At 38.9% G+C, this 13,898-nt stretch overlaps 1 protein-coding gene across 2 annotated transcripts in view; it reads left to right on the forward strand.

Annotated features, from left to right (window-relative positions):
* Positions 1-6,521, forward strand: part of FGFR1OP2 (FGFR1 oncogene partner 2) — a 31,732-nt gene extending 25,211 nt beyond the window's left edge. Inside the window, exons 5-7 of one of the 2 annotated variants that reach the window (XM_024733078.1) lie at positions 112-225; positions 2,681-2,794; positions 4,494-6,521. In XM_024733078.1, the coding sequence (XP_024588846.1) occupies positions 112-225; positions 2,681-2,794; positions 4,494-4,631 (366 nt within the window). In that variant the 3' untranslated portion in view covers positions 4,632-6,521. The remainder of the gene's footprint in view (positions 1-111; positions 226-2,680; positions 2,795-4,493) is intronic. The other variant, XM_024733079.1, reaches the window with a different exon arrangement.
* The last annotated feature ends 7,377 nt before the right edge of the window (positions 6,522-13,898 follow it).

Raw genomic sequence — 13,898 nt, forward strand, 5'->3', positions numbered from 1 at the left:
TAAAAAAACAAACATTTCAAACAGTTGGCTAACACGCATGAACTAACACTCATTCAGTTTTTAAATTACGGATAATATCCGTATTAACATTATAATGACTCTGTACTACAGATTGACATGGTGCATCGTAACAGCTCCGAAGGATTCTTCCTTGATGCATCTCGACACATCCTTGAAGCACCTCAACACGGACTGCAGAGGAGGCACTTGGAAGCAAATCAGAATGTACACTAAATAAAACAGTCAGCTTTTGGGGTGTGGATGGAAGGGGGGTCCATTTAAAAAGTTCTTTTACATTGAATTCTCCTCCCAAATTAAATCAGCAAATAAATGAAATTGCTTTTAAAAACGCTGTGCTTTTCATAGCCTTGCAAAAATACTCAGTGTAGAAACTTTAAGTCTGTCATCAATTCTCTGTGTATTGTATTATACATAGCCTGTTAGATAATTGCAGGCTTTAAAGGTTCTTTGGGCCAGCCTTTCATGTTATTGTTCTTGTTAGCTATAGATGCAAAATTTTAGTAAGCTCCAAACGGTCATCCTCTTGCTGGACATCAAAGATGTTTTCTTGGTAATAATTTTAATCTGATTTCCTAAAAATTTTGTTCAATCAAACTATTAAATGAACTGTTTTAATTCAGATTTTCCATAGTTATAGTCCTTTAGTTTGAGTTCACAGTAAAATTGCCTTTGTTTAGGTGTTATTAAGTATAGTAGTATACCCTCTCCATTGTGTCTTTTGTGTTTTAACTGCCTTTTCTTCTTGAAAGGCATTTCAAGACAGTGCAAGGTTTATGTTGCTAGCACTTCTTGCCTTTAAGACAGTTTTGAAAGCACAGGTCTTGCCTTCTTGTGCCTATTAAGAGATCCATGACACTTCCCTGAAGATTTTATTGTAATAAGTGAGCCACCCAGGAACCAGACCTATAAAAATACACTTCTGTTTGAAGTATTGGGGTTTTTTTCTTACGATGATTTTATTAAAACAGACTGTCCTGAAAGAATTAGTAGTTTCTTGTCTTCTTTCGTTTTAAAGGCAAGTAATTACCTGCTTCCTTGTAGTCGTTTAACCTAGGTCAGTGCCATAAGACACCAAATCATAAACTGAGAAAGCTGTTGGTATTCAAAATTTTTACTCATTACCCTTATTCAGTTTGCTGCTGCAGTTATCTATACTTAACTTGTGTTTAAACATTAGGCTCCCTTTACAGTGGGAGGGATTGTAATCATTTTTTTTAAACTACTACAGAGTGTTTTTAAACTACGACAGATGTTTGTCTTGATATCATTCTTGCTATCATAATCTAATCCAGAGCTGTCCAATAGAACTTTCTGCAGTGATGGAAATGTTCTTTATGCTGTTCAATATGGAAGCCACCAGCCACATGTGGCTATTAAGTACTTGATGTGTGACTAGTGCGACCTGAGGGGCTGAATTGTTAATTTCTTAAAATTGTATTTGACTTCAAGTAATTTAAATTTAAATAGTGCCATACTGGACAGCGTAATCTTTTATTTTGACTTCTTCCTGCATACTAGCTTTTTATAGATTGTGTTAAAATAATATAAGGATCTGTATTTTTGTTGGTTAAGAAGATATTAAATGTGCGGTTTGCTAAAGATATTCCTATTCTCTATTATATTCCTTCCATAGTTTACTAGTTTTGTAGGTTTTGGGGGGTCTTGTTCAAATACTTTTTACAGAGTATATACAACTATTTAAGAGACAGTGTTTATTTGGGGAGCTATTAACTTTTATATTTAAGTTTTGTCCTTAGTATAACAAAATGACCCTCAATTGCTAGTGAACAATGGTCTATAGAAGTTGTTCATTTAAAAAAGTATTATTCTCATGTTTGTTGATTATAAACCTTTTGTCTGTCTGTTTCATTGACTGTAAGCTCCTTGAAATCAGGGAACATTTCTTAACAGGCTTCATATTCCTGTCACCTAGCACAGTGCCTGGCTCATCATAGGTATGCAAAAAAGAATAAGAGAATGAGATTGGAAGAAATTTATGCTACTTGCTGTGCCAAACAAATGTGGATGTCTATTTTATACTAAAATTATATTTTGAACAGTTTGCAAAGGCCATTTAATATTCAATACTTTAAAGAAGAACTCTGTTCATTTTACTCAATACTTATTATCTACTATGTACCTAACATTAAATAGTAGGCAAATATAAGCAATGTACAGTTCCTGCTCTCAATGAGGATTATAATCTAGAAAAGTTCTGGATTGAATTGAGATGAATTTTTAGGCATGGAAAACACAGAAAATATTTTTAAATCATGAAGACTTCAGTGAGGAAAAGAGATTGAATGCTTATCTTTCCCATTACTTTGGTCAATGGGGTATGTAGGTGCAGAAAAGAAAAAGTTGCTGATGATTTGTGGTGAGAGGAACGTGAAATGAGTATTTTTCCTGTTTATGGGTTTAGATATACTGTGCTGCTTATCCTTAATCCTAGTCCTAACAGAAATCTGACTTCAAAGGCACATTCATGGTCAGTCAACTTTCTTGTAAATATGTTTGATATATTACATTTATGTTAAATGGCAATGTAAAGATATTACATTCATATTAAGTGGCAATGCAGATTTTATAAAAAGGGGAGGATCCAAAAATTTTAAAAAAGTATTTCACTGATTCACAACTTCCATCTCTTTTTTTTCAGGAATTACAAGCACATGTTGACCAGATAACTGAAATGGCAGCAGTAATGAGGAAAGCCATTGAAATCGACGAGCAACAGGGTTGCAGGGAACAGGAACGAATATTTCAACTTGAGGTAGGTTTTAAATTGCACATGTAGGTGAAAACTGTCCATACAAAGATTTATGCCAGAAAATATATCCCACTTTAAAATATATACTTTCTGGGGACTTCCCTGGCGGTCCAGTGGTTAAGACTTCACCTTCCATGCAGGGGGTGCGGGTTTGATCCCTGGTCAGGGAGCTAAGATCCCACATGCCTCGTGGCCAAAAGAACCAAAACATAAAAAAAACAGAAGCAATATTGTAACAAATTCAATAAAGACTTTAAAAATGGTCCCCCAAAAATCTTAAAAAAATAATATACGTATGTAGATGTATATATATACACACACACTTTCTGGGATACTAGTAATGTTCTTTTTCCTAATCTGGATACTGGTTATATGGGTGTATAATGCAAGACCATTTATATAGTAATGCAAGAGTCTAGGATCAATAGTAAACTTATACCAGTAATTGGGAAAATTGATTTTTTTTTTTAATCCTGTGTCTCTTCTGTTATTAGGTGAATATACTTCTTCAGCTTAGTAATTTTTTTTAATATCTTTATTTTATTAGAGGTCACAGTGATGCAGGGAGAAATGTTTTCAGTCCACAAATCATATTCTTTGGCCACTTGTATTTTTCTGGGGAATATAAAAGCTTTTATCGCATCTGTCCTTTATTTTGTGGTAGCAAAAGCACAAGTCATTGTTGAATAACTGAAATCAGTAGAGTAGACCTTTATACTTTTAAAACCTTTCTTTTGAAATCATGGTGGAGAAATTGGTTATAGAGGGCCAAAAATGATTTCTCTAAGTGTACAAAGTTCTCTCATTCTTTATAACAAAGGTAAGCAAACTTTTTCAGTAAAAGGCCAGAGAGTAAATCTTTTAAGCTTTGCAAACAGGCAGTCTCTGTTGTAGCTACTCACCTCTGGCATTGTAATGAAAAAGCAGCTATACACACAAAAAATAAGATTGGACTCAACTGTGTTCCAGTAAAGTTTAATTTACAACAACAGGCCTCACTCAAGCCAGGCCATAGTTTGCTGATCTCTGCTTTATTTATACCATTGAAACTTAGAAAGTAAGACCAAAAGACAAAGCAGTAGAGAATAAATTATGAGAGTTATTTGTAAATGTCTAAAAATTTCTTGCAGTAACAAATCTAGAAGAAAAAGGCAAAGTTGTTTACCAGTGCTAGATTTGGTCACTTAACTTTCCTTCTAAGAAATATCACAATCTATTCAGCCAGCCCTGCTGCTGTTAAATTCCAGTGAGGGAAGCAAACCAGGGCTTGCCCTGCATTCCATGCTATCATGGAAATAATCAAATTACTAAAGTACTGAGAGCTTTTAGCCCGAGGGTATTATTCAGACTTTCTGAGTTTACACAAATATAAATCTAGGTGTTATTTTCTTAATGTGATTTTCTATACTGTGATTATAAAATAAGGCTGTTTCTGAGGTTCTGTCTACAGTTACAGCTGCATAAATAAAAAGGCTTTTCAGTGGTGGAAGACATTGAATACATGATTCCTACCTCTTTAAAAAAGTGTTCCGTGGATTCAAGTTGTCAGCTTCAGCTGCATCTATCATTTAATACATTTCTGCCAGTTACAGTACTTGCTTTTTATTTATCATACCTTCATAAGTTTGGCTTTTCTTAAGATATGTTTGTACTCTTGTAGCCACCTCGGTGACTGCTTCTTTGTTTTTGTGCTTTCTTATAGCAAGAAAATAAAGGCTTGAGAGAGATCCTTCAAATAACTCGAGAATCATTTTTGAATCTTAGAAAAGATGATGTGTCGGAAAGTACATCTTTATCAGCATTAGTGACCAATAGTGACCTGAGTCTGAGGAAGAGCTGAAGAGCTTTTAAGTCTGTGAATGAATTAACAGAAAAATCCATCTCAAGCTGCCCTTTGTTTTATTTTTTATAATATGTACAGTGCACTGGCAATGACATTTTTAAAAGACAGCAACAAGAAAATGCATAGTCAATGGTCAGAGACATTATTCCAAACTATAATTGAAAAATAGAAACTAAGCCTTTGTTAATTGGTGAACAAGTTAAAGATTTTCACAGTGACTGCTGAATGTATCAAGAGCTTTCAGCAGTGCTGCTGGCTTTCTGGTTGACACTTGGATAAACATGAATATGCCCAACAAGTGTCTGGGAATTAATAGAAACATCCCAATTTTAAAATACAAATTTTGCCACAGTATTCTGAATGGAAAATCGTCATACTAAATTATATCCTCCCTGTATGGTGAAAGTTAGCAAGTAGCTTATGTACCATGAGACTTCAGCTTTAATGATTGCCTATCTACCTTCTCATTAATTTAAATTTTTGTCAAAGAAAGTTCAGTTTGAAAGACTTAGGAACGTTTTACATGCACCATAAATGAAAGAGGTAATTTAATTTTAGCTAATTTATCCTAATTAACACTGACTAACAGTTGTCCATGATTTGCTTAAGTATATGAAATATTTCAGGAATGAAAGAGAAGGAATACTACTTTCTAAGAAAGAAGAGCTTATAAGAGACGTATTTAGTAGGTTAAACTACTTCTTTGAAAGTTTAAGTTTTGGTTCTAAATCAGTAATGAAGATGAGATTTTTCTCTTCTCTGGTTGATCTTTAAGGATATTATGTAGTTCATTTAGCTAACAGTTGAAATGTTTGATATAGCAAGATAAGTATGGTAATTTCAAAGTAAATTGGGAATTCCTCTGCCTCAAAACCTTTTTTTTTTCTTAAGTAATTACGCTTAAGACATATAGAAACAGTAAGTTAAAATTAAAAAAAAATTTTTTTTTCTAGATCTATTCTAAAGTTCCATCTGGTTCTCATAACCTACAAGATGTTTCTTGTAACCTTTCAGTCAAAGGGCTAGGGGGTGGTGAGGGGGAAATCTGGATTTATAAGTATTTGTTTTATTTTTTACAGAATATATATCCAGTATATAAATTTTTAAAAGCTGCTAGAAATAGAAATGTGCTTTAGCATCAGTTGAAATCTAAATTTTTCATGTTTTGTCGTGATTATAGAAGAAAAGGTAAGAGTGTCAAATATGATTATTAAATATACTGTACTCACATTAAATATATATTAAAAATAGCACAATAGAAAATCCTACTTTGGAGTATATAATTTGTTAAAGTAATATTTACATGGTAACTTTTATGTATAATTTCATATATTGGTAAAATTCAAAACTACTTTTCACTTCGGAATTTTTTATCTTAAGTTTGGGGAAAGTGGGGTTGATGGGACTGATTGAATAGAAAAGGGCTGATGGCCCAAACATTAAATAGATTTCTTTTCTCATTCAGCGGCCTTAATTGTTATTTGGTAAACAAGTGACAGTCTTTATTTTTAAACTTTTCTGTTGGTTTTGGGGAAAGTATCCTTTAATTTGATGACACATTCATTCATAGAGTTTTTATCCCAAGTCAGAATTGAAATAAGCTACACAATTGGGAGTAAGTCTGAGGCAATTCATTGGGGCAGCTCTATTATAAAACATTACTTGATAAATAATTATTTTTGTAAACAGATAAGTTGAGTTAATTTATTCTTGGTCTTCTTACTTGGATATTATTTTAAGAACTTGGTGTTTAAAGACATTTATGTTATTATATAGCAAGTGTTCTAGCCCATGCTTTTTTTTTTAAGCAGAACCTTAAAATTTATGTCTGAGAATATGTACTACTAGGAACCTATTTTATCAATAAAGATGAGCGATTAAAATTGGTATGGTCTCCAAGTTTATTTTTTCTTACCAGAAACTTAGTACTTAGCAACAGCTTCTATCTGTATTTCTTAGGAATTGGCCAGCAACTTATTGCTGACTTGGCAGACCTTTTGATCATCTGTGGTGGGTTTAATAGTGTCCCCCAGAAGTATGCCCAGGTCCTAACCTGTTGTACGTGTGAATGAGAGCATATTTGCAGATAGAGTCTTTGCAGATTTAAGGATCTCAGGATAAGATCATCCTGGATTTAGTATGGGCCCCAAATCCAATGACTGTTGTCCTTATAGGAAAGGGGGAGATTTGAATCACACAAGGAGAAAGTCATGTGAAGACAGAGGCAGAGGGTTATACAAATCAAGGAGCCCTAAGGTTTATGAGGTGCCATCAGAAGCTAGGAGAGATGCATGGAATGACCTCGGCTCCCTCAGAGCCTCCAGAAGGGCCCAACCCTGCTTGATTTCAGACTTCTGGCCTGTCAAACCAAAGGCTGATGTGAGAGCAAGTGAATGAATTTCTCAAATACTAACTTCCCCTAGAATATGTTCATTTTAAGACCTACCTCAGTGATTATAAGGTTTTTGTTCCTAGCTCATGCAGACTCTAGCATATACAGAATACAAGAAGTGAAAACCATCTCTATTCAGTAGAAAGAAAATCACTGGTATCTCTCATTGAAGGGATTCAGGAGGGAGAGCTGGTTTGGAAGAAAGGTTGAGTAGCTCTACTTGTGGAATGGGAAGTTGTCCTCTGTTGGAAAAACCTTCCGACGTTAATAAGCAAAATGAGAGAGTGCATTTTTTGTTTTCTTTTTCAGAGAAAGGCCTTCAATCCCATCCCTGAAATTAGACCCCTAAAACAACGGTCCCCAACCTTTTTTGGCACCAGGGACCGGTTTCGTGGAAGACAGTTTTTTCATGGACGGCGGGGGTGTCGGGTGGGGGGCTGGTGTCAGGACGATTCAAGCGCATTACGTTTATCGTGCGCTTTATTTCTATTCTTATTACACTGTAATATATAAATAATCATACAACTCACATCATGCAGAATCAGTGGGAGCCCTGAGCTTGTTTTCCTGCAACTAGATGGTCCCATCTGGGGGGATGGGAGACAGTGACACCCAAGTGCGCTGCTTATGTTCAGTCTACTCCGTGATCTCGCTTTGGTCGCCGTCACTGCAGAAAACCCTGCTTCACAAAGACAGGATGTTGGAAACGGAAGCAGGCTCCTCAGTGCTTTTGTGGCAATCTCAGGATATTCCATCTTGACTTCAATCCAGAACGTATGGAGATTTGAAGTTGTCTCACACATACCTTTAAGGCCACCGTCATTTGCGATCTCAAGCAGTTGATCCTCTTCTAGCACGGACAAAGTCAATTCACCTGGCTTATTCACAAATGGGTCGCAGATCCATTCCTTCCCAGTTCGGGCTTTTGTGGTTAAGAAGTCATGCTCAAACTCTTTTGAAAGCTGAGACAGGTGATCATGCCCCAGCTGGGAGAAAGAAGGCCCTGGCTCAGTCTCTTTCAAAATCTCTACTAATGTTTGAAACATGTCAAAAATCCCAATATTTACTCATCACCCCCATAATTCCAGTTTGGCTTTGAATGCAGCCACTTTATCTGCCGACTTGAACACAGTTGTCGTTCTCCCCTGAAGTGACATTGCGTTCGTTGAGCAGGTTGAATATGTCACACAAGTAAGCAAGTTTTGCGACCCATTCTATTTCACTGAAATGTGCTGCCAGTGGTGACGTTTTCTAAAAGAAATCTCTGGAGCGGCTCTTGTAAAAAAAACTCTGGCCAGTGATCTACCTCTAGAAAGCCATCTCACTTCTGTGGATCGGAGAAGACGTGTGTGCTCTGCACCCATCTCCTCACAGAGCTGCGTGAACAGACGTGAGTTAAGGGCATGTACTTTAATGTGGTTGATAATTTTAATCACATCCTGCAAAACACTGTTAAGTTCAGGTGACATTTTTCGGCTAGCCAGCATTTCTCTATGGATGACACAGTGCATAGACTCACATTCAGAAGCGACCTCTTTGACCTGAGTAGTGAAACCAGAAAGCCATCCAGTCATGGCAGCCGCTCTGTCTGTGCATATACCGACACAAAGTGACCAATTCAGCTTTCCTGATATGTAATCAATCATTCAGAGACCTGAATAGTTCTGCAGCTGTGGTGTTGGCTGGCAACAAAAGTGCACATAACATATCCTCATGCACATCCTCCCGAAAAATATATCGCACAAAAGCGAGTATTGTTGCCTTGTTTTCAACATCGGTAGACTCATCAACCTGGAGTACCACGGTGACTCATTAATCCTAACAACTGTGCCTTAATATCCTCTGCTGTTTCATCAATTTGTCTACTTATGGTGCTAGCCGAAAGAGGAACACGTGCCACCTTTTGAACTGCAGCCTCTCCTAAAAGTTCATGACAAATGTCCTTAGCAGCAGGCAGGATCAACTCTTCACCAATACTAAGGGCTTCTCAGCTTTAGCAATGCAGTTAGCCACTAAGACTGATGCTCTCAGTGCAGACACATTTGATGAAGTGGTGGCCTTCAATAATTGCTTCTGTTCTTTGTGTTCACAGTTCGTTTTTGAGAAACTCCAAAGGCTTGTCTTTTAATGCAGGGTGCTTGGTCTCCATGTGGTGAAGCCGTTTTGAAGGTTCCATGGCTTCGTTGGATAGCGGGTCGCCACATATTATACAAAGCGGGCTTGGACAATGTGAATCACCTGTTGCAATGAACCCGTGATTTAAGTAGGACTCTTGGTATTTTCTTTTAAATACAGCTTTCTTTTTGTTGGCAGTCTTGGAGTCTTCTGCTGTCTCATCATTGTGTCTTTCCCCTTTTCAAAGACGCTCTCCAGCGATGTTTGGTTTTTACTCATTTTGGCTAGGGTTAGCTCGTGGGCTTACCAAAACTGTGACTGAGAGAAGTGCGCAGTGTGGGAAAGAGGCACGGATGGAAGTAGTAAATAAAATAATGGGTGGGCCACGCACGGACTAAAATACGTGTCGGATTCTGACTTAAAGCCTGCCCCCAGATGCAGCTTAATTGTCACTTGCCACTCACATTTCAGGGTTCTGAAATGAGTCTGCAAGCAATTGATTTATTGTGGTCTCTGTGCAGGCAAACCTCTCTGCTAAGGATAACCTGTATTTGCAGCCGCTCCCCAGCGCTAGCATCACCGCCTCAGCTCCACCTCAGATCATCAGGCTTTAGATTCTCATAAGGAGCGCACAACCTAGATCCCTCGCATGCGCAGTTCTCAGTAGGGTTCCCGCTCCTATGAGAATCTAACGCCGCCGCTGATCTGACAGGAGGCGGAGCTCAGGCGGTAATGCGAGCGATCGGGAGCGGCTGTAAATAGAGATGAAGCTGCGCTTGCTTACCCGCTGCTCACCTCCTGCTGTGCGGCCCAGTTCCTAACAGGCCATGGACTGGTACCAGTCCGTGGCCCAGGGCTTGGGTACCCCTGCCCTAGAACCTTAGGCCCGGCCCTAATGATACATATATTTTAGTCATTTTAAGGAATTTTGATACACGGTTGGTCTCCAAATGAGACAGCTAGTTTACTTTAAAAAGTTGAGAACCGGTTCAATTCCTGAAAACACAGCCCATGGAGAACGGGGGAGCCAAGGCAGGCTTAGTAATGTGTCTCGCTTGCTTATTGCAGCTGCATTCATCTTCTTATCCTCTAGCCCTTTCCTCAAAGCTCCCAGATCATCCATCCTGCACCATGAGTGCAGGCAGGCCAAGCACATTCAAGCTAGTCTGGGAGAGAGAATCCATTACAGGAGGAGCCATGAGAACCTCATGTGAGACCGAATAGGCCTTTTCACCCGTAAGGACTTCAAAAAGAAAAAAATTGTGGCTATTCTTTAACCTCCTTCCAGGGGAAGGCATTCACCCTTAGGGGCAGTAGAGTCAGGTATATTATTATACTCGTATATATAGACTCTGGAATAGAAAGAATGATACCAAGGGCCACAGCTTGTGGATCACTCAAGTTCTGACCTACCTGCCAGGGAATGATTGTTAAATTCTAGAGTCTTGGAAGGAATGGGAAAAGAAAGGTAAATAAAGAGGTCAGGTGTGCTCTGTGCAGTTCTGTAGTACAGTTAAAATTTAATGAGGAAGAGAAGACTGACAATAGAAACGGAACTACCATATAATCCAGCAATCCCACTTCCGTATATCCAAAAAAACCAAAAACAGGATACTGAAAATGTATCTGTACTCCCAAGTTTACTTCAGCTGCAGCATTATTCACAATAGCCAAGACAGGGAAACAATCTAAGTGTCCTTCAACGGATGAATGGATAAAGAGGTTGCATTTGTATACAACTGAATATTATTCAGCCACGGGAAAGAAGGAATTTCCGCCATTTGTGACAACATGGATGGACCTTGAGAGCATCATGCTTTGTGAGATAAGTCAGCAGAGAAAGACAAACACTATGATATCACTCATCCATGTGATCTAATAACGCCAAACTCCTACTAACAGAGGGCGGAATGGTAGCTACCAGGGCCTGGGGGTAGGGGAACTGGGGAGATGTTTAAAGGTATGTACTTACAACTAGAAGTTAAATACATTCTGGAGATCTAATATCCAGCACAGTGATTATAGTCAACAGTATTGTATTATAAACTTCAAAGTTGCTAATAAACTAAATCTTAACTGTTCTCACCACAAAAAAAGAAATAATTATGTGACATAAGAGATGTTAGTTAATGCTGTGATGATAATCATAATATATAAATGTATTAAATCAACACGTTGTACACCTTCAACTTATAGAATGTTGATATGTCAGTTACTACTCGATTTTAAAGAAAACAAAACAAAACCTGACAATGTCCTGGTCTGGATCAACTGCTCAAAATGTCTAAAGCTGAGAATAGGAGAGCTGATTCCCACCAAGCACCAAAATGAAGGGCTATAATGACTGGTGGGCATACAAGTGAGACTCCACTGGGGCACCTCCCAAGTGAGAAGGGAAGGCCTCCAGGCTTTTGTTGGTGCTTTTCCTCCACTACATGGAATGCACTGAGCCTCCTTCTGGTCCTGCTCTTCCTCCAAATCTCCACTTAAATGTCACTTCCTGGGCTTCCCTGGTGGCGCAGTGGTTGAGAGTCCGCCTGCCGATGCAGGGGACACGGGTTCGTGCCCCGGTCCGGGAAGATCCCACATGCCGCGGAGCGGCTGGGCCCGTGAGCCATGGCCGCTGAGCCTGCGTGTCCGGAGCCTGTGCTCTGCAACGGGAGAGGCCACAGCAGGGAGAGGCCCACGTACCGCAAAAAAAAAAAAAGTCACTTCCTCAAGGAATTCTTCCCTGGCATCTCAGATTCCACCCCCAATTCCATTGTAGATTTTCATTGCATATTGTTACTTCTTCTGTAACTATTTTAGTATCTGTCTCACTTATCACACTCTAAGCCCTGAAGCAGGGGCCAGGCCTGTATTGTTTGTCATCTTCTAGGCCCCAAGGCAATGCCTGGCATTTAGGAACTCAACAAAATATTGAGTGAATGGGTGAAGGTGAGATCGAAATCAGACTATTATCATTCATTGTATTACGGTTATTACGATTCTGCCCCTGGTGCTGATGTAGCTTGATACAGAACTGCCAGCCTCCCCCGTGTAATGATTATGGGGTAGTCCCTGGTAAGCCCAAGTTTCCACTAAACTTGAGCCCCTCTTTACCTCAATTTCATAAAGAGTGGTCCTTGCAAACGTAGTGGCCAAAGTACCCAGGTGTCTTTCAATCAACCATCAGGATAAAAGGACTTGTAAGTGTACTAGGCTGCTAGGGCCGCCATAACAAAATACCGCAGACTGGGTGGCTTAACAACAGAATCTTTCTCACAGTTCTGGAGGCTGGAAGTCCAAGATCAAGGCTGATTTCTTCTGAGGCCTCTCTCCTCTGCTGGCAGATGGCCACCTTCTCACTGTGTCCTCACATGTACTTTGCCCCAGGGTCTCTGTATGTTCTAATCTTTTTGTAAAGACACCAGTGAGATTAGATAAGGGCTCACCCTAATGGCCTCATTTTAACTTAATTATCTCTTTAATAAAGCCCTCTCTCCAAATATAGTCACATATTGAAGTACTGGGAGGTGAGGGCTTCAACATATGAATTGGGAGGGGGGAACACAACTCAGCCCATATCAAAAAGGAAAACACAGGTAGCCTCCCTCCCAAGAAGGGCTGTAGCACAATGGGAAAGCCTCCACTCAGTTCTCAGGAGATTAGCCAAGAATTCTGGGGTTTTAATGAAGGTTAATAACAGGTATCAAGTACATCACCAAGGAGTGAACTTTATACCAAAAAATTCTTTACAAATGCTGCTGTGGAGAAATACTTACGGATATTGGAAATTTTAAGTATCTATCATGTACTTTGTAATGAACAGGAAATGGTCCACGACCACAGAGAATTAACTTGGAAAAACTTGCTTTCACTGTGTAAAATTAATCACTCCCCAAAAGTAGAGATCATGGCAATATTAGGAGCATAGGAGCTTCCTACCAATTCACCAGCAGAAAACTGAAAATAATCAATGAATTACATTTTCATTATGACAGAGTATAAAGCACACTTGGATAGGGAGCTCTCAAATTTTGGTCTGGGCACTATTATTTGATAACTGTGACTTCATATAATTTACTCCTTGGTTAAGAATTTCCTCAGGTATAAAATAACATGATAACATGTTAAGATCAGTTAACATTATCTCTGAAGTTCACTCCTGGTCTAATATTCTAGCAATTTCTTTGTTAGAATCAGTTTTCTATCCCAATTTATATAGAACTCAACTGGTCTATAGCACCAGTTAGCTGCTGTGGTTTGGCAACCTAGTAGCTAATCTACAATAGGCTAATCAGAACCAAAACATTTAAATAGTAGAGCCAAGTTTCCAGCAACACTATTTTTCTTGTTTGACACAACTGAAGTACTAAAGACACCAACACAAACTAATGCATTAAAGACATCAGCTTTCCTTTTAACAAAAGATATAACTTTTTTTTTTTTTTTTGCGGTACGCTGGCCTCCCACTGTTGTGGCCTCTCCCGTTGCGGAGCACAGGCTCCGGACATGCAGGCTCAGCGGTCATGGCTCACGGGCCCAGCCGCTCTGCGGCATGTGGGATCTTCCCGGACCGGGGCACGAACCCGCGTCCCCTGCATCGGCAGGCGGACTCTCAACCGCTGCGCCACCAGGGAAGTCCCAAAGGATATAACTTTTAACACATTATCCCATATTTTGTTCATTTCCTATCATTCCATTTATATTTAAACTGATTTTTTAATAAAGAATTGTTGTCCAGATTAAATAATTTTGTTTTTATAGCTGTGAAA

This window comes from Neophocaena asiaeorientalis, unplaced genomic scaffold (assembly GCF_003031525.2).
Source record: "Neophocaena asiaeorientalis asiaeorientalis breed wild unplaced genomic scaffold, Neophocaena_asiaeorientalis_V1.1 scaffold150, whole genome shotgun sequence".
Classification (NCBI taxonomy): domain Eukaryota; kingdom Metazoa; phylum Chordata; class Mammalia; order Artiodactyla; family Phocoenidae; genus Neophocaena; species Neophocaena asiaeorientalis.